The sequence below is a fragment of the Peromyscus eremicus genome, chromosome 7 (genome assembly GCF_949786415.1).
Source record: "Peromyscus eremicus chromosome 7, PerEre_H2_v1, whole genome shotgun sequence".
NCBI classification, from domain to species: domain Eukaryota; kingdom Metazoa; phylum Chordata; class Mammalia; order Rodentia; family Cricetidae; genus Peromyscus; species Peromyscus eremicus.
The window spans coordinates 95,101,776-95,127,646 of record NC_081422.1 but is presented as its reverse complement, the minus strand read 5'-3'; the positions used below and the strand labels follow the sequence as shown (position 1 = coordinate 95,127,646).

At 36.1% G+C, this 25,871-nt stretch overlaps 1 protein-coding gene across 3 annotated transcripts in view; it reads right to left on the bottom strand.

Annotated features, from left to right (window-relative positions):
• The window catches only part of Stag1 (STAG1 cohesin complex component), a 322,421-nt gene that overhangs the window by 29,698 nt on the left and 266,852 nt on the right, over nt 1–25,871 (bottom strand). For all 3 annotated transcript variants that reach the window (XM_059268454.1, XM_059268455.1, XM_059268456.1), the window contains 2 exons: nt 17,553–17,633; nt 66–158 (listed from right to left, as the gene is read on the bottom strand). In XM_059268454.1, coding sequence (XP_059124437.1) covers nt 66–158; nt 17,553–17,633 — 174 coding nt within the window. The remainder of the gene's footprint in view (nt 1–65; nt 159–17,552; nt 17,634–25,871) is intronic.

Here is a 25,871-nt window from a genome sequence, read left to right as displayed (position 1 = left end):
TCATCAATACATTTGGGTTGTTAATCATAGTCAATACAGAACAATATTAACTAATAATTCCTTACCTGTTCCTTAACTGGAGTATTAACATTAGATAGGCACTGTTGGCAAACAGCCAAAAAAGATTTCACTGTTTTCCTCAAAACCAACAAATCCTCCTGTAAAACACATTTAAATATGCAAACATGAATAACAATACACCAGAAAACTGATCCAATGGAAAAATAAACAGAAAACAGTCAAGCTGTTTATTGTAAAGAAATGCAATCATCATTGGGAACCAATTAGTAAAGTTATTTCCTAGTTATTGAACATAATGGAAAGGGCAGAGACTCAGAAATACTAAACATTCAGTCATATTTAATAATGAAATGATCAGTGTGACGATTCAGAAAGATTTCCCTTTATAAATACAGTTTTATATAGGCTGATATTACAATTGCTAGCTCCATAACATATAATGTAAGATGATGGAATGTAAGGCTGAAGAGATGGTTCAGTGGTTAAGAGCATGTACTGTTCTTCCCAAGGACCTGAGTTCAGCTCTCAGCACCCATACCGGGCAGATCACAACTACCTGTCCCAGCTCCAAGGGATCCAATGCTTTCCTGGGCACATGCACGCACACGTACACATCTACACAGACATACACACAAACGTGTAATTAAAATAAAAACTAAATAAAAAATAAAACTTTAAAAAACACGATGGAGAGGACACTGAAAAGAAGAAAAAACATGTTAGCAAGAAACATGTCTCCTATCTTTTTTTTTTTTTTTTTTTTGTTTTTCGAGACAGGGTTTCTCTGTGTAGCTTTGCGCCTTTCCTGCGGCTCACTTGGTAGCCCAGGCTGGCCTCGAACTTACAGAGATCCGCCTGGCTCTGCCTCCCGAGTGCTGGGATTAAAGGCGTGCGCCACCACTGCCCGGCTCCTATCTTTATAGTGTACTGCAAAGTGTTGTTGAGGGAAAGGAGTATGTGGCTTAATTTTAAGCTTGGAGATAAATAGGATTTCACATTAGACAGTCTGATAATCCACATATGGTAACATTTAAAAAGCATGAAGATAAGTTTTATTTTCTTCTTGTTCTTAAAACTATTTTTTGTTTTTTTTTAATTGTGTGTGTGTATGTGTGTACATGTCAAGGCAGAGGGAGATTTGCAGGGGTCAGATTTTTATTTCCATCCTATGTGTTCTAAGATTGAACTCAGGTCAATATGCAGCAAGTGCTCTAACCTGCTGAGACTTCTTATAGGCCCCTATTTTTCTTTCTCTTGAGACAGGGTCTTACTGTGTAGCCCTGGATGTTCTGGAACTCACAGAGATTTCTCTCTGCCTCCTGAGTGGGATTAAAGACACTTGTCACCAAGTCTGGCTTAAAAAAAAAAAAAAAAAAAAAAAAAGAAAAGAAAAGAAAAGACCCCCCTCCCCCAACACCTTTGGTACTAGAGACTGAACTGAGCCTTGAAAAGAAATACAAAACCTGGTTCCTCCAAAGCCAGAACCCAGGGTAAAATGGTCTCTGCAAAGAAGGGGAGAAGGCACTCAAAGGGAAAAGCTGATACTGGCAAGCATGGAACAGCCCTGCAGACAATGCTGCCAAAACACACCAGGCACAGACAGCTGAAGATGCCAAGGGAAATGTGTTCACTTCCACCCCCCACCCCGGGTTTCTCTGTGTCACAGCCCTGCCTGTCCTGGAACTCACTTTGTAGACCAGGCTGGCCCCCAACTCATAAAGATCCACTTGCCTTTGCCTCCTGAATGCTGGAATTAAAGATGTGCACCACCACTGCCTGTCTTAAAATGTGTTAATTTTTAATTACTCTGTAGTTCTGGTTACTGTTTGAAATACGTTTTTAAAAATCAAGGTTTATAAAATTGTAGGGTTTTTTGAAGTTGTTATCACACAGAACACTTTATTGTTTTTTTCTGGGGGAGGGGAGGTATGTGTCACTAACATCTCTCCCAACCTTTCGCTGCTAATTTAGGAAGAGTCCTTTGTTCCTAGGAGGGACTTTCTGATGTTGATGGGTGTGACCATCTAGGCACAAAATGCCTTGTGCACACCACAAAACTCAACACTTTTATATCCTCCTCTCCCTCTACAACAAGTATAGACTTAACTCCCTAAAAACAGAGACCTGTTGGGACCTGGACCCCTAAAACTGTTTTTGCCAGTGTGTTGGGAATCCAGGCTTTCCAGAGACATCACTGAGATGGTTTTCCTCAAAAGAGCAGTGGTTCATTTTCTAGAAGACTATGGATCTTCAGATTGGTCATTCTGCTATTTTCATTCATTTCCTGCAAGTCAGAGTCAGCTTGTAAAAGATTAAACAACATCCTTAAGGTGAAACATCAACCCTCATTCCTTTCCCTGTTCAAAGTATGAACAGTTCATTGGATTTCTCATCTTGCTAGTCCATACAAGAAGGGAATTTAGAAGATCTTGTAAACTGTTGATGATTGTTTGCCCATGTCCTGGCTGAAATAACATGATTGTTCATGAAACTGGATGCAGTTTAGCATGGAAAAAATGAATAGGTTCTATTGTTGAACATGTTAGTAGCACCTAACTCAGGAGTTAAGACAGTGTGGACCCTGAGTTCAAGAATTTCAAACCAGCCTGGCCAACACACAGTGAGAGTTCTGTCTCAAAACAACCCACCCAGCAAATAGAAGCCACCCTCCCCTTCACAAAAGATTCTAAACTGAGTGCAGTAGTATACACATACAATCTCAGCACTTGAAAAGCTAAGGTGGGAGAACCAGGAATTTGAGGCCATTGTGGCTACACTGTTCCTCAAACCACAGAACAAACTAAACACAGACAAAACCCCTGGGAGAAGGGGGAAGTTAGGAATAAACTCTGAAACCAGGACCATCTGCCATTGGCGCTCATTTTCCCCTGACAAATGAGCCAGACACGTGCATGTAATTCAGCATTATATTGGTTTTTAAAAGAGTAAGGAAGAATAATTAACTGAATAAAGGACCACATGGAAATAACTTTAAAAGTTACTTTAAAGTTATTTAGTAATTTAATAAACTAAATTTGTTTAAAACTATTCTGCTTGGTACTCTGTTTTGGGATCTTCACAGGCCAAATGACATTTCAAAATATTTTTGCTAACATGAGCACATATTTTGAAGGAGAAAAGTGCCTGTATTGTGCAAAGTGGCAAGAGAAGGAGGACACTGTCTTGAGGACTTTTAATGTTCCTGCAGATAAATACATATCTATACCTCAAAGTTCCTTGAACTTTCAATATCAAACATTTGCAAAGCACTGGGTGGGGGAAAACAGATGAGGTAATAGACAACTATAACAGAATATGTAATGTGAGGACGGGAGAAAGTATGGGATTTATGCTAAACAATTCAGGGTCAGAAGTCTTGGAAGGGTTCTCAAAGATGACATGTTCTGCAGCTGGAACCAAGACTAAATTGATAGAACTACATGTAAACAAGCTCCTGGTAGAATGGGACAGGGTTACAACCACATGACACACCAGTGTTAAAGATTCTGCAAGGCAGAATGACTAATTAGAATTTCCTGATTGTAGAGAGTTAAAATACTGTAGACCTACAGCCAAATTATGTTCACCTACTTTCAGTGTCCATCATAGCCATTCATTGTCCATCTGTGTCTGACCTAACGTCCTTTTGTCAGAAAAAAAATTACAAAATGTATTCTTAGCCTACCAAGCTTCCACCAATCCAAAGTTAAGAATGTCATTTGAATGCCGGGCGGTGGTGGCGCACGCCTTTAATCCCAGCACTCGGGAGGCAGAGCCAGGCGGATCTCTGTGAGTTCGAGGTCAGCCTGGACTACCAAGTGAGTCCCAGGAAAGGCGCAAAGCTACACAGAGAAACCCTGTCTCGAAAAACCAAAAAGAATGTCATTTGATAGCATCTGAGACTTAGAGCAGTTTTCCCCACTCTGATGAAATTCACTTCTCTGCAGTCCTCACCACATGTATTTGGTAAATTCCTTGATTTATGACTTTGTTTTGTAAATAATAAAGTATCATGTAAACACTTCCATGGTGGAATATACTATTTGAGGCAGCTGAAATCATGTTGCTGGGTCATGGTCACTCAGATTTGGTTCAAGAATGAACTATTATCCCCTTTGAGGTGAAAGCTGCATTTTGCATTGACACAGGCCACACATGGTGATGTATGTCTGTAATGCCAACACCTGGAAGATTGGGGAATATTTTAAGTTGGAAGCCAGTATAGGCGCTATCACAAGACACTGTCTTAAAAACAAAAACCCTTCAAAATCCATATGCTTCCCAAAAAAAAAAAAGGTGTTCTAGGTAGGGCAAATTTTTCAATAATTAATTGAAAAAGAAAATGGATATATCACTGAAAAAAGTTACTATACTTGGGACAAGTACAGGCAAGAAAGCAAATAAAAGAAGGAAACAGGACCCATTTTCACTTAATGTAAGGAAGGAGCCATTTAAAATGTCATGATAATTATTTGGATATTATACTGAAGGATTTTTATTTTGTCACAGGTGCACTAAATTTTTGTGTGACGGAGTAGAAGATAACATGAAATACACCAGTTAAAGAGTCAATACAATCTTTTGTTGAAAGCTTACTGTGTAGCAAATATTATGTTCTATGTTTAGAAATCTCATAATCATTAGGAGAAATAATTGAAAATAGTCCAGACTTATTAATTTACTTTCCCCTTCTTCTTCTCTTTCATTTATTTATTTATTTGTTTATTTATTTACAGAGTCTTACCTTGTAGCCCTTGCTGGCCTTGAACTCAAAGAGATCTGTCTGCTTCTGCTTGCAGAGTGCTGTGATTAAGAGTGTGTACCATACCAGGCCCCACTAATAATACATCTCTGTTTTCTAGAAAGGAAAACTAACATTCTGCATACCCACAGAATCCATAGAAAGCTGTGTTGATACTATTTAACAAGCATTTGGTCTTTGTCTATTTCTTAACATACAACTCTTAAAATCTTTGCACTTTCTAAAGTGAAGTGACTTTTTCTGTGCTAATAAGATGACTAATGGCTGATACTCCCTAAGTATCTTCAGGCTATTCATTGGAAAGACAAGGAATAATTAGTGTTAGGCCTTTAAAATCCTTTCTCCCTTATAGTTCTGAACAATATTCTAAATACTTACCCTTACACCCACAGATAAATGAAGCTCTCACCCCTTATTAAAGCTTCTTTTTGCAACAGATGGAGACAAAGATGTCTACAGCTGGCCAACATGCATAGAATAAGTGACTGTGGGGTGACTAACCACAACTGATACATTTGCAGTGAAATCCCTACACCTAAGGCTCAAGGAATCACGGAAGAAGGAGAGGAAACAGTGTAAGAGCCAGAGACGCAGAATGCCAGTTGTTAGATACTGTTTGTTACCCATGACAGAGAAAATGCATGCATGAACTTTCAACAATACTGTTGCCTGAACAAGACTAGTATGATACCAGTTTACTCACTAAAGCAGACAGGAGAAATTCTACATGGTCCCTTTCCTAGATGAAGAGCTACAGGTGGTTAATGGCTATAGAGAGAGGGACAATCAGTTCCTTCCATTGATGAACTCCTCCTGCACGGCTTGTCCAATCCTGAGTGATCAGCTCTAGATACATGTACATACAAGAAAAGCTACACAGACTGAGTATGTTATATACTCAATATGTGACATGTGCATATATACAAACACACACATATATACATATACATATGTATATGCACATATCAATAATTAAAGAAGAGACCATGAATTTGGGGGAGTATGGGGGGAGTTGGAGGAAGGAAAGGGAAAGATGGGAGTGATGTAAATGCAGTGTCATGTATGAAGTTCTCGAAAATTACATAAAAACAAGTTGAATAAAGAAATCTATTAGAATGAAGTCTAGTACATATGATCGAAACACAACCAAACAACCAACCAAACCTTTTCTTCCACTTCCATGCAGTGGGAAGCTAACCGTTGAGTTGGCCATCAAGTACCAATGATTAAATGAAGCATGTTTATGTAATGAAGTTTCCACAGAAACGCAAAATGACAGGTTTCAGGGAGCTTCTAGACAGATGAACACTGCATCTTGGAGATCAGAGTTTCTGGGGGGGAATATACTTAGAGAGAACATGGAAACTCTATCCTATGTCTAATGTGCCTTGAGCCCTACCCAGCTCTTTATCTGTATCCACATAACATTATTATTATTATTATTATTATTATTATTATTATTTTATTTATTTATTTTTTTAACAACACAGGGTCTCACTATGTAACACCCATATTGGTCTTGAACTCTCATTCTTGTCTAAGCCTCCCAAGTTTTGGGATTACATGTGTGTATTATCATGCCTCTTTTGTATTATCTTTTATAATAAAAAGATAAACTGCTTCTTTAAATTCTAGAACCCCTCTAGCAAATTTATCAAAATCAAGGAGCAACTATAGGAAATCAGATGTGGTGGCTTGAATGAGACACCCACAGACACATATATTTGAATGCTGGGTCCCTAGTTGGGACTGTTTTGGAAGGATTAGGAGGTGTGTCACTGGGGTGGGCTTTGAGGCTTTAAAAGACTCATGTCATTCCAAGTGACTCTCTTTCTTTGCCTCATGTTTGTCTTTCAAGAAGTGAGTTCTCAAGCCGGGCGGTGGTGGCGCACGCCTTTAATCCCAGCACTCGGGAGGCAGAGCCAGGCGGATCTCTGTGAGTTTGAGGCCAGCCTGGGCTACCAAGTGAATTCCAGGAAAGGCGCAAAGCTACACAGAGAAACCCTGTCTCGAAAAACCAAAAAAAAAAAAAAAAAAAAAAAGTGAGTTCTCAGTTACTGTTCCAGCAACATGTCTGCCTTTCTGCTGCAATGCTCCCTACAATGACAGTCATGGATTCACCCTCTGAAACTGTAAGCCCCAAACAAACTCTTTCTTTTTTAATATGACAGTCACAATATCTTATTACAGCAACAGAAAAATAACCAAGACACCAGATTTACAGCAGGTTAATGAGAAGTACAGATTGAAAAACCTGGAGCTTGGAGCTGACATCAGAAGTGAGCCCTGAATCTATGGGAACCAATACCACTTCCTGATAGTAACAGAACTGAATTAGAGGACACTCAGCTGATGCGTACTAAAAAACAAATTCATTTCTGGAGGGGTGAAATCTTCTCACTTTTGGGTCACAGAAATATATTTTGTTGTGGAAGTATAGGAGAAACAGACTTTTCTTTTCCCTTAATATTCTTACATTTGGTAGTAGTAATAGCCCTGACTCATGAACACGAGTTTTAGAAAGAAAAATTATGAAAAAGTATATAGAAGATGAGGAACATTTGGTTGGAAGATTACATATTTACTCATGGTATGAAGAAACTTCATTTGTGTTGTAATTGGTCATGAAATGTAACAACTATCAATGGAACTTAGAGATGTGACAGACCCAGCTTCCAAGGAGATGGTTCATTAGGCACACACAGAAATAGAAAATAAGAAGCAAACTAAACATAATCCCATGGTTATCTTTACAAGCTAAAATAAAAGTAAAAAGGAGAACTTTTTGTATAAAGGCCCTGACACTGGATAGACTAAGCTTAGATGCCAGTATCTCTGAGCTCATGCCAAATGATATCAAATCCTTGCCCTCTGTTCACAAAGGGGAAAATTGTTCCAGGACAATATAGATAGCATCTCCAAAACCCTTGGTCACCAAAAAAGTAGTCAATGCTAGTTAGGGGAAACCCTAATCAAGAAACAGAGAGTGGGATAGAGTATGGAGGAACTACTTTATTTTGAAAATCAGAATAACCAGCTTCCCGAGGAGCTTTTATTAAAATACACCTTGATAATACTAATTAGGAGCAGTATCTTTGGTTTTAAATGCTGTTGAGTAGAAGACTATGAGTTGATTAATGCAGCTCACAAAGCAGCAATCACAGATAACTGTATCCCACCTAGACCCATAGGATATTATTCCCAAAGCAACAGCTAGTTTGGTGAAACAGATAAAAGCCACTGTTAAATAACCACACAACTCTACCAATAAATGCCAAGTGGAATATTCCAGACGAAGCAGTAAATAATTTTTGTATGCAGGCTATTGTGAAATTGGCTCTATGATGGCCATGATAGTTACCCAGTGAACATGCCTATGATGGTTTGAATGAGAATGCCCCACATAAGCTCATGTGTTTGAATGCTTGATCCCTAGTTGGTGGAACTGTTTGGGAATGAGTAATACGTGTGACTGTGTTGGAGGAAGTGCGTCAGTGGGGTAGGCTTTGATGTTTCAGAAGCCCACACCATTCCCAGTTTGCCCTCTGCTTTGTGTTTGTGGATCAAGATGTAAGCTCTCAGCTACAGCTTTGGTGCCATGCTCCATGTGTGATGGTCAGAGACTCTAATCTTTTGAAGCCATAAGCAAATTAAACTTTCTTTTATAAGTTGCCTTGGTCATGGCATTTTTATCACAGCAATAGAAAAGTAACTTAAAATAATGACTGTGCATTCTGTGATTAAAGGCAGTCTTTTCTCTTTTATTCTCCAGTAATATACATTTTTTTTTGTATAACACTAACGCCTCAAAATTGACAATTAGTTCAAGAAGCCATAACAGACTTGCCATCTCATTTTGCTACCCAAGTCTAATCAAAGTAATAGGAGAATGAACAAAGTCAAAAGGATAGAGAGTCAAAGGGGAAGGTGGGTATTTTAAACTTAGGGTGGTGAGATGGCTCATCCAGCAATATTGCCCACTGTGCAAACCTAACGACCTGAGTTCAATCCCTGGGTCCCACAGAAGGTGGAAGGAGAGAGCCATTTGTCGTCTGACATACTTATATAAGTCATGTATACACAATAAGTGCTAAAAACTTGAAACTTAGAAATAGTTAAAGGCTGAGGGTAAAGATCACAAACCTGCTGGTTTCTGCTATTACCATCTATGACCCAGGAACTCCAAGTTGCTAACTGTAGTTATAAACAATATCTTGATCGCTCTTGTACTATAAAAAGATAGTAGGAACTAAAGGAGTCAGGTAGACAGGAGAAAGTATTGATGTTAGGACCAAAATGAAAGGCTTGAAATTTCCAAATGATCTCAACTCAGATGGAGGAAAGAATTTACCACATTGTTCTCAAACCTGTACTAGCCACTGGGTTTATGCTGCAGATAATATGTCTTTTAGTATAGAATCAGTTTTGGCAGAGGAAAGCCCTTTGACAAGGACTGACATTTAATACCAACAAATTAACATGTATTATTAACTGAAATACTTCACTGCTAACTGAAACAAATCAATTTAGTTTTCTCAAAAACCTAGCCAGCAATGAGTATCATTCTTATTCTGTGTATTAAGAAACTGAAGCTTAAGATGAGGTAACTTATTTTGCTACTACTAGCTAGAATGAGCCAATATTTTAACTTAGTATTTAACTCAAAAGACCATCTTCCACATCATACATATATGTATGTACACACACACACACACACACACACACAGGAACTGAACTTTTAAATACATTTGGTGAGCAACAAGTAATTATTTAATTAACACCTAGTAACTGTTAATTACCAGAAAAAAAAATCAAACAAACCAACCTACTGCAGGAAGGAAAATGGGTTACTCTAGATGATAAAATACGAATTTTATTTTCATTTAAAAAAAATGGCCTGATAGTAAAATAGACTCCTTTGTCATTAATTTTGTTGGACAAATCTCCTTGTACTAGAAAGCACATTGTTATGTTTTGTCTAAATATGTTTTTTTGTGCATGTGTACGTATGTGTTTGTGTATGTGCATGTGCATTTGCATGCATAGGCCAGAAGTCAACATGAGATGTTTTTCTAAATCTTTCTTCATACTATTCTTTGAGACAGAGCCTCTCACTGAACCTGGAGCTCACTGACTTGGCTGGGCTGGCTGGGCTGGCTGGGCTGCCTGGCCAGCGAGCCCTGGGGATCAGCCTATCTCTGCCTTCCTAGCACTAGGATTACAGACATGTCATTCATACCCAGATTGTAAGACTGGTACAGGGGATCTGAACTCATGTCTTCACGACTACACAACAAATATATTACTAAACTATCTCCCCAACCCCTAAGTATTTAAAAAATCGTCTTTGGTCTCTGACAAGCTCACTTAAAACCCATTTTTTCACACTATAGAAATTATTTAGGATAGATTTTTTTCACTCCCCACTTATCACTTAGCTCAGGAAAGAATATTTCAATGAGTCTGAGTGTTAAACAGGACCCATCGGTGGACAGGCTAGTGAAGCAGAGGAACCCTTCAACTACCCTTCATAGGAGATTCTCTACCAGGAAACAAAATCCTTAACTTGGAAGTCCAGGATTAGGGTTGCAAACACAGCACACACTCTTAATAAACTGCTAAAACCATAAACCATAAGGTTTTACTTTTCTATACTGAAAACATTTATTTCTGGTTCTCAGATGATTTGAAGATGCTGGAATTGTATATACATTTCAAGGTCAGAATCTGTTCTGACTAGTTACATCTAGGTTATTTTCCTGTTTGGTATTTTGAGAAAGTCACTGCCACTTAGCTAGGTTGGCCTTGAACTCAGCCTTCTGAGGTGTAAGTGCTGGGATTAAAGGAAAATGTCAAGATGACTAGCTCATGGATATTAAACGAGACCTGAATCTTTCTTTCTTTCTTTTTTTTTCCCCTAGACCAGTCAAACAATTCCTTGTGACTGGACATAGCAAGAATAAATAATGAGGACAGAATTCTCAAAAAACAAAAGGCAGAAGGACAGATTCTAAAAGCAAAATAAACTGTTTATATACTAGTGAAACTTGCTCTATAGGTATAGTTATTATCTCTCAATCCTTGCCCCATTCCTTTCTTCTCAAAGCAGTAACTGCAGATGGCGAGATCCTAGCTACACTTTGTTATTATAGGAATTCTGGGCAAAGATCCAAGTAAGCTATTTCTTGTTCATAGCTACAATGAAGGAGCAGGGGAAGAACAAAATGAAAGCAGTGAAGATGCTGTCGTTTTTTAAACATTCAGCTTACTCCTAGGAATGTGATTTGTGGAAAAAAGTACAAGGTTGAAAGGACTTGGTCACCTCTAGCAGCCCTTTCCCTACTCCTCTTTTCTTTAGTCTGTTTGGATGTTAAGGTGGAATTTGCAGAGGAGACACTATAGTCAAAAATGTAAAGAAGGAATACATTTTTAATAAAGTACTTCATTAACAATGTAAATTATAGTAATCTAGGGGATGATGGCTTTGACTTAAAGGATTAGGATTAGGGCCAGAGTCCAATGGAGGCAAAGATGTATATTTGAAGCAGTCTAGAATAGAAACATGCAGGGTGACGTAGGGTAGAATACTTGGAAGATTATAGAAAACAGGACATGCTGGGCATCATAGTACATTTACAAGGCAGAAGCAGCCAGATCTTTGAGTGTTTGAGGCCAGCCTGGTGTACACAGTGAGTTCTAGGCTGTCCTGGGCCACATAGTGAGAACTCACCCAAAACAAACAAACAAACAAACAAACAAACATTTAAAAAGGTATTCCCCCCAAAAAAGAAAGAAAAAAGAAAACAGAACAATACTTAGGAGGAGGAAAACCAAAGACAAATTCTTTGTTTACAGGCTAAAAAAGGCAACTAATTTAGTCCCAAGTCTAATATACCAGGCTCTTTAAACGCTTTTGTATAATCCAGTCCTGAAAGAGCTAAAGTAAGAATGATATTTCTTGTTAGAGAAGAGAGTTAGAGCTGCTTGTAAAAACCAGCACTAGGGGGCACTGGAACAAAGAACACTGAACCTGCCTTGCAAGCTTGTCAAAGAGCATCAACTCACAGGTTGACACTCAGCACACCTACATTTTACAAAAAGGTCTAAAACTGTTTTGATACAGTTTTCTCAAATACTTCACTACAAAAAGGTTTATCACCAAGTTAAATTATAACTTGAATTTAAACTTCAAATATAATTATCATTTAGAATCTCCTGAATGAGAGTACTTATGACAGGTCAGAAGAAAATTAGATTCAAGAAAAATCTCTCTACAAAGAAGCAAACCGGTATTATATATACTTAAGGGTCTTAAGTATACTATAACTGTTGACTCAGAAAATTCCATTCTAAGTGTATAATAAAACATAAAACAATGGAGAACACATGAACAAGGTCTTATATCAGAATGGCCCTTGTAGTATTAATTTCACAGCAAAAGAAAGTTCAAAACTTAAGTATTCAAAATATTCAAGAGGGCAACAAATTCTTACGTAGCTACAAAACAGGCTATTATACATTTATTAAAAATATTCTCAGGGGTATGGAGCGATGGCTAGGGGTTAAGAGCACTTACTGCTCTTGGAGAGCACCTGGGTTTGGTTCTCAGCACTTGCATGGTGACTCACAACCATCTATAAATCAAGTTCTGGTGACCAGGTGCTCTTTCACAAACACACTGCATATAGATACATGTAGGCAAAAATTCATTCATAGACATAAAATAAAAATAAACCTTAAATATATTCTTGGGAGACATTCAACCACAGTCTCTGGGAAAAAAGGGGGTAAAGGCTGAATACAGCCATGAGAAAAGCAATGGGTACTTTAAACAGCTGGTAAGAAGGGCCACACCCAGGAGAGCAGCAGCCAAGGCAGGACCAGGGAAAACCTCTTCACCTTAGCAGTGGGTATTCAGCACTTACAACCAACAGAACAGAGGCAAAATGCCATTTAAAAAGATTTCTGCTGTCCTAGAGAGTATCAGTACTAGGGCCTGTATGTTAGAACCTGACAAAAAGAGCACTGGGATACTGTGGAAAAGAAACTTTGAAACAGATCTAAACAGTGTTCAGGAAGCTGAACATTCAATGGGAACTAAAGTTACATCAGAACTTTCACACAGATTTCAGGCAAGAACTGCATGCACAGGAACCAGGCCAACATTTGTACTGGGGCCTAGAACGAAATCCTGCAGTTGTGACCAGATCAGAGACTCCACCTGGGAAACACCCAAAGGCAAGGCAGAGGAGAGAAAGGGACCACCCACAGAAGAGGACCGCCCAGCAGAAGGAAGAAACTTGATAGTCCAAACAAGAGCCAACAATCAGGCAGTTTTTACATCCCAAATCTTCACCCAATTTTCTCCTCTATATTTATCCCATCTGTATTTAATATCCAAGGTCATTTTAGAAGTACTCTATTTCCTACTATAGAGATACCTGAACATCAATGTTCACTGATCTATTCACAATACCTAGGAAATGGGATGAGTTAGAGGTCTATCAATTGTGTGATATGAAGATGTGATACATATGCACAATGTAATTTTATTCAGCTGTAAAGAAAAACGAAAGTTATGAAATTTGTAGGAAAATGAATGTAACTGATAAATATTAATACTGAGTAAAATAACTCAGGCTCAAAAAGAAGAACACTGCATGCTCTCTCTCCTATGTGGACCCCAGTTTTGAATTCTTAGAACTGTATGTTTAACCTGGAGTGTCAGGAGAGGCAGGCAGCTAGAAAGGTTTTGTGGGGGGAGGGTGGTGGTGGTGGAGAAGGCTTTAGAGGAGGTGGGACAGCAAAACATATGCAGTATGAAGTAGGGTGGGATGAGGGGAATCATATTCTTTGGTACAGACACTTGTAACTTACAGTTACTCAGTTAAATAAGTTTCTACCCACACGCATGCATGCAACTCTAATTAAATGCAACGAGCTACAAAAAAGAAAGACCTAAAGAGACAACATCATCAGTGGCAGCAACAAGTCTCCTCAAATCCCTAAGAAGTGGGAGAACTTTCTGCAAAGAAGGGTTTTCATAAGAGGAGGAGGGAAGAAGAAAGGACAATGGGGAAGGGTTTTGATCAAAGAGTATTACATATATATGAAACTGTGAAAGAATAAACAAACATTTTTAAACATATTTTAAAGATGATTTAATTTCTTTGATTTTTATTCTGAAAGAAGTTTGAAAAACAGTATAAATCAAGTTACTTTGAGACAGTGCCTAATTTTTTGGCTCAGAATAGCTTTCAAATTATGATCCTCCTGCCTCTGCTTCACTAAAGATAATCATTACCATACTTGGAAATATTTTCTTTTTTTTTCAGATAGTGTCTCACATAGCCCAGGCTAACCTCAATCTTGCTATATGGGTGAAGACGACCTTAAGCTCCCAGTCTTCAACTTCTCCCTCCTGACAGCTGGGATTCCAGTCATGCATCATTACCTTGTTTATGTGGTTCTGGTGATTGAACTCAGGCTTTCATGCAAGGTAGACAAGCATTCTACCAACCTAACTATAAACACAGTCCTCTGCGATATTGTTTGTTGTTTCTTTTAAGATTTACTTATTTTTATCTTATGTGTATGGTGTCTTGCATTCATTATGTCTGGGTACAACATGCGTGCGTGTCTGCAGAGACCAGAAGAGAATGTTAGATCCCCGGGGACTGGAATTACAGCTGTTGTTAGCTTCTACATTAGCTGCCATGTGGGTGTTAGAAATTGAACATGGGTTCACTGGAATGCCAGTGCTCTTAACCACTGAACCATCTCCTCAGGCCCCAAGAATATTGTTTTCTTTTCTCTTTCTTGTTCTCCTCCTGAGCTTTCTTTCTTAGATCTATCTATGCCTGCCTCTCAGGTGATGAGATCAAAGGTGTGTGCCATCACACCCTGCAGCAGTATTTCATAATAAAAAAAATGTACTCACTGAAAAGAATTATGGATCTACATGAGGCTAGAAATATATTTTTAAAAATAATAAAAGAAAAATATTAAAAAATTCACAGTGGTTATCTATAGCTGGTAATATCTGGCAGGTTTTTATACTGAGAATACATCAAATAAATATCTTAAAGCCAAAATGAATAAATATAATTTATTAGTTAAAAATTTAAATGAACTCTTCAGAGATTTTAAACTAAGTTTCTGTAAATAATCAATGATCAGGTAAACAAATAGTGGTCAGGTGGCCCATTTCCTTACTACTAGTCAAATAATCCAGTCTATCTTAGCATTCTTTAAAAAAAATTACTTCATGTAATGGATTGTGAGATTATTTCTAAATGACACTAAAATATTTAGTTAACATTTAAAAATAAAAAAACCTGATTCATTTCTTTCAATCTTATGTATATGATTGTTTTGACTGCATGCATGTGTGTATACTTCATGTGTGCCTGATACATAACTGAGCCACAAGAGGGCACTGGGTACTGGAGTTAAACATGGCTGTGAGCTGCCATGTGGTGCTGAGAAAAGAAGCCAAATCCACTGCAAGAGCAGCAAGTGCTCATAACTGCTAAACTATCTCTCCAGCACTACAATTAACATTTACAAACTTATCGATATATACATTTTAGGAAATAAAGAGGAAAAAAGGGAGTTTTTAATTGCATCACTATTAAGTATTTTGCCTATTTCAACTGGTACTACAAATGAGATATAAAATCATACTAACTTCTTATTTAAACATCGTTAGGCATAGAGAATGATGAACAAATCCTAGTGGTGTGCTATATCTGGGCTAGAAGCAATCAACTAACAAACATTATCAATTTGTGATCTTTGAAGAGTTGACCAATGTGCTCATGAAAATTTTTGTGAAAATAAAACCCACAAAATTGTTAAAGTAAAAGCTTAATATAAGAATGTAAAGAGTGGTAACAAAATATTAGGTTGAGATTAGAAGAGATTATGCTCAAAGTCTGTGATTTTAGGCAAGGCTCAATCTCTGACAGTGGTTGCATCCATGTAGACTGGGATTTTGATAGGACCTGCTGTATAGGATAATCTTGAAGATTTCATTAGAGCATTTTTATTCTCATGTGATTTATCAGTAAGGTAACAATAACAACAATCTTCCTTGTGTTCTTCATCTAAATTGAACAGATTTAATTAAATGATTTTCAAGTTCTTTAGAGTCCTAACAGTATATTTATCAACAACAGTATAACGTCAGTATAGTAAATACAACACAGGACAATTTAAACATTTTTCAAGGATTTTTACCAGTTCAACAATTGCATTATGTAGGATAAACAGAAATAGGAGATTATTATGGAGAATCACAATGTGTTTGTTCTAACCATTGAAAAATTATTATTAAACAAACAAATTATACGTAGGTGTGTGTGTTTCTGTATGTGGATAGGTACATATAGAGGGCGGGTGCCCTTGGAGGAATCGGATCCCCTGGAGTTGGAATTACATATGATTGTGAGCTGCCTGACATGTGTGAGAATCAAACTCAAGTCATCTGAAGAACAGCAAGTGCTCTTAACCACTGAGGCAACCTCCAAATTATTTTTGTGTGTGTGATAAAACTATGTAAAATATCAACAACAACCATCATTAAAATAGCATTACAAAAAAGTATAACACATATCTTTCTTCTTACCTGCTCCCATAGAAATTCTATTTTCTAGGGGTAACTACTATTAAGATTTTTATGATGAGAATATGTATACATCTTAATAGTTTTAGTTGGTTCTTTAAATATTTGCTTTTTATTTGTATGTTCAAGTAGCCTTGAAATAATTTTTTATAAATTAAATAAATAATAATTTTATAAATTAAAATAATAAATTTTATGAAATAATTCAAAATCTTATATTTATGTCAGATAGATTTAATATTTTTCTTTTTGTCCTAAAATTGTATTTGCTAAAAATTCTTTAAGCCATGTGCTTTTAGAAATTCAGATTTGACTGTTAGGTGTTTGGGGAACTTACTACAGAACTCTTAAAAACCTCAACATAATTTTTACCACTGAAATACAATTGTCTGTGAAAACTAGCTCATAGTTCTAAGTCTGATCAGAGACATTCTTCCCTTTAATGAATGACAGATTTTAAGATAGGTGTTTTTGTTGTTGTTGTTTGGGGTTTGTTTTTAAAATCTCAGCATGAATGGAGCTGGTGTGCCTTTATTTTTGTCTACCATTGAATCAGAGCTCTCTCCTCATGATCTTGAGTTTATCAGAAAGATGTTAGACTTAATAAGACTCTAGATTAGAAGTTACCATCAATGTGAGGGGACTTCAGTATTGTTTTATTTTCTTATAAAAAAGTCAATCCACTATTAAAATAGAGTATTGTACTTTATTTTCTATCCCATGTTTTCCATTTAGCTTCAGGGATCCAGGATTATTAAATTATTTTTAGCTTATGTCAGCTACTCTGGCCCAGAATCAAAACCTGCATATTGTCAGACTCACTGTTCCCTCTTTCTCACATTATTTTGTCCATTAGTGCTTTGGTTTCTAGTACCATTCTGTCTGCCTTAAAATAGAAAAGAAATAGCACTGTTGTTTCTTAGAAATATTTTCATTTTGTGCATTATTTAAATATATGTGTACACATGTGTAAATGTATGTTATATACCTACTAGTAGAAGACTAACATACACTCAAAGCAAAAACTGATTAACAATAAGCAATCATTTTATAAATATGACTTATGTAACGTATAAGATATTAAATGAGTTCAGCATGGTTATTATTGTCATAACCCTTTTGCTTACAGAAGTCCTTACTTACTTTGGAAGGAGAACCGTCAGTAATTTTCACCAGCTGCCACAGAATCGAGTAATGGGAACACTGCAGTGCCTGTACGACTATCTGTGTCAAATGAAAATAAAAATTTTAATAAAAAAAGACAATTTGTTTGCACAGTACTAAATATAAATAATACTTATAAGCTTTATTTCATAATGAAGTTTCAAATCTAAATTTTTATAGAGTCAGGATAGATTGGTTAAAAATCACAAATCAACAACTCAGAAAATAAAGAAAAAACAAATTTTGAAAATAAAAGTCAGATAGATAATGCTGTTTTAAACAAAAATGTACTGCCATGAATATTTTGCTGTTAAAGAAACTGATGAAACTATTTTATCCAAATTTAAAACAGGAAATATTCTACTTATTTTAAAGCAAGATATAATACTTATATCAAACTTGCATAAACAAAGCTTTGTGCTTAATGAACCAAAGTAAAGCAAAAATACTCATGTAGCCACTATTTATGTCACCTTTCTTCTTCTAAAATTAACAGTGATCCCAACTTCCATGATAATAACAATATTTCCATAGTATCTAGTCTGCATCCTCAAAATTTACTATGACTAGCTATAAACAAACAAAATAATATAATTATGAACAAACAAAATAATATAATTATGTATTACTTTGATTTGCTTTCATTTATCATTTATGTTTAAAATTTATATTTGCTGTACCTATAAATTATTAAATTTCAGTACTGTAAAATATTTAGAATATACTCCTAATTATTTGGTTATTACAGTTTAACACGCTGAATTTTAAATCATTATGGATAATTGGTATTAATCATTTCATATACATCTTTTGGTACACTGTGTACACGCTTTTCTAGGGTGGAGATTTCCAGTGATTTTAGTGTTCAGGACCTGCTAACAGTTTTAAAAGTTAGTAAGGAAGCCCAGGCATGGTGGTCCATGTCTGTAATTAGCATGTGGGGGTTCCAGAGTAGCCTAGACTATATAGCTAGTTCTAAACCAGATTGAACTACATAGTGAGGCTCTGTTACCAATCAACCAACAACAAATAAAGCAACCAATCCATGCCCACTCTTACTTAAGCTACCCCCACTTTTCCTTTTTATGTCAGCATCTGAATTCCTCCTGTCTCATGAAATACCTTGTTCAAGTCTTTGGTCTCCACTCTCTACTGAGATGATAAAATTCAAGGAAATAAAGCCGATCAAGAATCATAATATTTATAAAATTCCATTAGGGCAGACCCACACCACCGTCTGGGCATTAAACACAGGGCCTTACACATGTGAGTTACACTGCCAGCATGGAACAAGTTTTTCATAACGTTTTAGTTTAAGTACATAGTATACCTTTATTGCAATTAAGTGTATATAATATTATTCCATTATTTTACCCACTAAATTTATCTAATGTTTGTACTGACACACAATAATCTTTAATACCATAGAAACAAATTACATGTAGATAATAAGTTCAAAGAAAAATCAACAAATAGAAGGCTGCAGAAACTAACTGAGTAAATGTAGTTCTGCTAATTTTATAGTATTAAGTTTCAGATTACATAGGCAAAAGGGTATCATCATATGCCTACATGAAACTCAAAACACCTTGTAAGAATTAAGAGGAACAAGTGGTGCTGCTTTTGATGAATCACTAATGAGACAATGCCATGGTTTTACTCAAAGAAAAGACTGATTTATGTTACAAATCATAAGGATTCCTAAAACACCATCAGGATGTACGCATTAGTGCTATAAAGCCATTCTGTGTGTGTGTGTGTGTGTGTACACACACACACACACACACACACACACACACACACACACACACATGCTCGCTGATAGAATAGCTGGTAGTCCTGAGATACTTTTGGGTAAATTCCAATTTATTATCAAGTACACTAGTGAGAAGGTTTTGGTGGAAGGAAAAGACAAGATTTACAAACTCTCCTGGAAGTAAGATGCCATGTTGTTTAGTGCGAACGAGCTGGCTGAGCACACAAAGCCCTGGGTTTGATTCAACAAGCAAAATGAAAAACTTTTTAATTGGAAACAAAATGAACTGTTAAATAAAGCAGATATTCAAATCAATAGTAATTAGTAGAAAATGGAGATATAGAAATAAGTAATGTTCAAGAATTGCTTAATTTTGTTTATATCACTTAATCTGAATTCACACAAACTCCTTCCCTATTACACTAGCAGTTTCTTAAAAATAGTTTTGATGGAGTTGGGAATTTAGCTCAGTGGTGAGCGCTTGCCCAGAAAGCACAAGGCCCTGGGTTCGGTCCTCAGCCCCAGAAAAAAAAAATTTTTTTGATTGTTTCACAGAAGCTTCTTGGTGGTGGATATGTGGAAAGCCAGATTTCAAACAGCTTTTTCATTTTAATGTTCCATGTATTGGTATTCTTCAAAAGTTTACTTTTAATAAGATTCTACTATATTGTTTTACAATAAAAAAAACTAGCTGTAATTGACTGAGAGACATTTTGCTTTGTCACTGTCGTAATTATATAACAATATAGCTAACCCACGTAATTAGCCATTTTGGTATTTTATCCTCCATACAAAAGTACTATTCTAACTTGTCTAGAGATCATTTACTCAGTGATATCATGCCTGTGGAGCATAGATAAAGTAGAAGCAGCAATAAAAAAAGCTAAACACACTAAAGATTTTTTTCTATGTGTCCCTCAACTTTCCCTTTTCTTCATTAACAGTGTCTTGATGGAAGAAGAACCTTCAAATAACAAGTATTAAAGATTTTCTTTCAGTTATCTTCTCTGTTCTTATATTTGCACGAAGCAGTGCTCTTCCTAAGAAGAAAACACTAATTTGTAGCAAACATTTGATAAATTAAGCAGGAATGCCTTCAGTATCTTTTCTTAATCATATACTCAACAGGTACCAAAGCCCAGGAGCTTGATCTCTGAATGACTGCGAGGGCAATGACACTCTACTCCTTAAATGTATTTTACAGTGCTGGAATGACCAATATTCCCACTATTAAAACTGTTTAAAAAACATCTTGAGATTTTGAGATTAATCTGTTACAGAATCTACCAATAAATTAAGCAATATAAAATTGTTATTAGAGCATTTTCTTAATTTTATAATGGTAATTATGGCTTTTTAATTTCTCACTAGCAAACTAAGTAAGTGAGAATCATTCAGGTTCCGACACATCATGATAAATTTTTTTGTTTTGTTTAGTTTTAAAGAAAGGTTCTCATGTAACTCAGGATGACCTAAATTTTGCTATGTAGCCAAGGATGATAGATAGATAACCTTGAAGTTTTGATCCTCTTGCCTATACCCCAACAATGCTGGGGTTACAGGCTAGTTTCCCAAGTCTGTCTTGATATCACATCTCTTAAAAATAAACTATATTAGTGATGAAAATGAGGACAAGAGACATTCTGGACTATTTAAATTTAGAAAAATTGAATTTGCATAGAAAATGAAGTCTGAATTAAGAGTACAGAATAAAGCGGGTGGTGGTGGCACATACCTTTAATCCTAGCACTCAAGAGGCAGAGGCAGGTGCATCTCTGAGTTTGAGGCCAGCCTGGTCTACAGAGTGAGTTCCAGAACAGCCAGTGCTACACAGAGAAACCCTGTCTCAAACAAAACAAGAATACAAAACAACAACAATGAAAATAATTATGTACCACACATCATCCGCATTATAATATCTGTATGTGTAGAGCATGTTTAAAATTCTGAAAAAAAATCTACAGAACAGTCAATAAATATTTTTCATTTTTATGTCAAGAGACCTTAAGAAGAGAATTAAATTTTATAGTTGGCATGTACATGACAAAAAAAAAATCAAATAAACACCAGTTTCGTAATATTTTAAGTTTGGGTTAAAATGAGTGACAACATCTTTAAAAAGAGCCCTTAAATATGAATTAATATCAATAATTAATAATCAATAATCAATAAAAACATGTTTAAGATCATTAGCATTAGGAAAATATATCCTATGTTAAAGGCATGAGGAAATACTATTGTATATCAAGAAGGAGAGCTAAAGTAAAGATTACCAACATGATCAAGTGTGGGTAAGATGCAGAACATCAGATCTCTCATGCATTAAGGGCAGTAATGTAGCCAGCCATTGAAAACAGCTAGGCAGAAAATAAAGTGAAACACAATACTAGACCTAGAAATTATATTCACTGGCATTTAGAAATGAAAACTATGTTCACAAAAATTTGCACACAAATCCTCATAATTGCCTTAACTGTGACAGTTAAAACTTGGAAATAACTCAAACATCTTTCAAGTGGTTAGTGGATAAAACAAATTGTGAAGAATCCAAACAGTGGAATATTAATCAGCAGTAAAAATGAAGCAACTACTGGTTCACACAACCATTTCCATTTGGATTAACCTCAGAGCCCTTACTTTCATTGGTGACATCATGCTTACTGAAACACATATGTCCTAAAAGGATTCCATATTGTACGGCTACGTTTTTGAATTTCAAAATGACAAAATTATAGTAATGGAAAACAGAAGTTGTATTGGTGCCCTGGAGTTGTATGTGGCTGAGAAGGTAAAGGGACAGTAGGATGCAATTTTGTGTAATGGTGACACTTATATATTATGACTGTAGTGGCAACTAAAAAGAATCTATATACATATTAAAATTGGTAAGTCAACATAAAAAAGTTAGTATCACTATCTAATAAATGAAAAAAACAACAAATATGACAAAGAATAAAAGCTGTAGTAACATCTTTTTCTTAAAAAAAATGTTCTGGAAAGCACAAACATACAAATAATGTTATAAAAACCTAATAATTTGGTGAAGTGGAACAATACTTAAAAGTTCTATAGGCCTTTAGTAGTGAGAGAAGTGTGCCACTAGCACAATGAGCACATGATCCTATCAATTTAAAAAGACAATCAGAAGGACGGAATACTACAGTACAAAATTCCAGTCAATAAAAGGTTTAACTTCTGTCATTACAGTTAAAAATTCCCAAAGAATGAATTACAAATCAGGTTAGTACACATTTAAACCTTGGCATGCTGAGATATTACTTTCAGGCTTATTAGTTTCACGTATCTGAAAAAAGGATGGGGTGAAGAAAAATATCAATAATAAGCTCACTGCAAATATATTCATTTTGTAATTGCTGTATAAACTACTGTTGAAAGGAGGTTGGGTATAGAGTGGATAGAATGTGCAGCTAGGAGTTGACAATACATGATTTCAGGCCCATGTTTAATGAGTTCAAATGCACTACCAGCCTTCTCTCTCTAAATACACTATTACTATAACCCACATCTAAAACATCTTCCTTCCTATCTAAGTGATTTGTTCTAAAGACTCAATGACCAAGTTCTACTAATGAACTTAAAAAAAAAAAAAGAGAATCATAGGCAGATTATTACTTCATTACTATGTGTAATTTTTAGGTTTATGTATTAGTTTTAAAAGTTTATCTGGGCGGTGGTGGTGCACACTTTTAATCCCAGCACTCAGGAGGCAGAGCCAGGTGGATCTCTGTGAGTTCGAGGCCAGCCTAGGCTAGAGAGTGAGTTCCAGGAAAGATGCCAAAGCTACACAGAGAAGCCCTGTCTTGAAAAACAAAAAAACAAAAACAAAAACAAAAACAAAAAAGTTTAAAGAAAAACAACAAAAAGCAAAGCAAAGCATGAGAAAAGGTAATATTTTGCAATCATATAAACAATCTGATATATAAATTTATAAAGGACATAGAATAGTAATCATTTGTACAATATCCAACTGCTATACTATAGTAGCAACTAACATACCAAAATAAAAGGTTAGCAAATAGTATCTGAATTCTTGGGATTTTTAAAATAGTTGTTTATGAAGGACCTCAGCTTTCTGATAGGCAAAACAGCTCAAACACAAATATATTCTATATCAAATAAAAAGATGAATAAGCACCAAAACTATGATATGATAATTGGTCTAACCAAGTATACACAAGCAGCGTTAGGTGTTAAGGTGCAAAAAGAGATGCTCACAACTTAGCTAGCAACAGAAGGTAACACTAGGAAAAAACCATTCTAGAGAAGCAAGCATCTACCTTAAGCCTATTTTTATTATTGTTATATTTTATTTTTATTTTTTAGTGCTGAGTGACTAAACCCACATTCCAGTATATACTAAGAACATGCTGTACCACTGATTGTACCCTCAGGTATCAACAAATCTGGAAACAAAAATATATAAACTAATCTTGGAATAATATAAAAACAGGCAAAGGGGTGGAAATTACAAAGTATGCTTTATTGACAAACTGTGAACAGGCTGTCACAGCATAAGTATAGGCATAAACAGATTGAATAAGCAGAAAGCAGATCACAGACTACCTTACAAGCAGATGTATATATGTCCTGTCTATTCTTAGGTCTCAGTTAGGCCCCACAGTAATTAATAATAACCCCTTTTACTTTCAAAAGAATTGGGCAATAAAATGGTCATCTTACTATGATAAGGAAAATCTGAAAGCTCTCTACAAATGCTAGGGAAAATCTGAAGCTCTCTACAAATGCTAGGAAACACACAAGAGACATTTGATAGAAGAGTGACATCATTATATGTTTAAAAAAATCACATACTAATAGTAAAGATAGTCTTAATTATTGATTAGCATTTACAAGACTTTTTTTTATGTATATGAGTATTTGCTTGCATGTATACATCAAAACCATGTTGGGTGGGTGTCAGTGGAGGTTAAAAGTTGAGAGTTCAGTCTTCTAGAACTGATACTACAGATGGTCATAAGGGACCACAAGGTTATTGGAAACTGAACCCAGATCCTCTCTGCAAGAGCAGTAAGTGCTCCAAACTTCTGGAGTCATCTTTCCAGCCATGTTCATTAGACTTTTAGTAATTCAGGCTTTATTTATTTGTTGGCAGTCCTAGGTAAATCCAGGACCTCGTGGAGACTGGGCAAGCACTACTCATGTTCCCAGTACTTGGCTTTTTTGTTTGTTTTGGAGATAGGGTTTCATTAACTGAGGTTTTGATTGTCCTGCTCCTACCTACTTCCTAAGTGCTGGAATTACAGGCATATATCACCATGCCAGACTTTGTCAGCTTTTTAAATGAATATATAGCACTTTAAAATAGTAGCACTGTAAAAGACAACCAAATTGAACCTATGAACATATTCCTAGTTTAAGGTAAGGACCATTAAAATGTTGTTAATAACTCTACATTTATCTTAAAGGTTTTTGTTTATTCTTTATCGACTGGTCAACCATTCTACTATATAATTCATGTATGTTATGCACTTGCTCTGAAAAAAAATCATTTTTTAAAAATCACATACACATAAGATGATACATGCAATTTATTTAAGATTTTTTTATAACTGGTGTTAGACTGTATATTGTTTTCTGAGAGGTGTACTTCACTGTAGTCATGTCCTACAAGATTCTTAAATACCGCTATTTGCATTCCACCAAATAATAAGAGAAAATAAAACTAATTTAATAATTTAATTTTATAAATTTTATTTTATGTGTATTTTTACTTTGCCTGCACATATGTCTATACACTGGTGCCCACTAATGCCAGAAGAGGGTGTCTGATCCCTTGGAAATAGAGTTATAGATGGCAGTGATCTGCTATGTGGTTATTGGGGACTGAACCTGGGTAGAGCAACTGGGAAGGGCAGCCAGTGCTCCTAGTCACAGGGCCAACTCTCTAGCCTCCACTGACACTGATTTTAAACTTTAACTTTTGGCAATCATTACATAACTTGGAGCTTTGGGCTAATGGTCTGACCTGTAAGGCTAAGGACTAAATCAAACTTTCATCTGACTTTTGGTTCTGAGTTTTTCACCATTCCAGGTTTCCTCTGTTCTTTAATTTTTCTCCCTTTTGGGTTTTTTTTGTTTGTTTGTTTTGTTTTGTTTTTCGAGACAAGGCTTCTCTGTGAAACAGTCCTGGCTGTCTTGGAACTCACTCTCTAGACCAGGCTGGCCTCGAACTCACAGAGATCTGTCTGCCTCTGCCTCCTGAGTGCTGGGATTAGAGGCCTGGATCCCCCTTTTGTTTTCCGTTGTTTTTTTTTTTTTTTTTTTTTTTGTTTTTGTTTTTGTTTTTGTTTTTCGAGACAGGGTTTTTCTGTGTAGCTTTGCGCCTCTCCTGGAACTCACTTTGTAGTCCAGGCTGGCCTCGAACTCACAGAGATCCGCCTGGCTCTGCCTCCCAAGTGCTGGGATTAAAGGCGTGCGCCACCACCGCCCGGCCCCCTTTTGTTTTCTTAAAAGGAGGGATCTTGTTATATAGTCAGGCAGTTATCTGTCATATCTTTTTC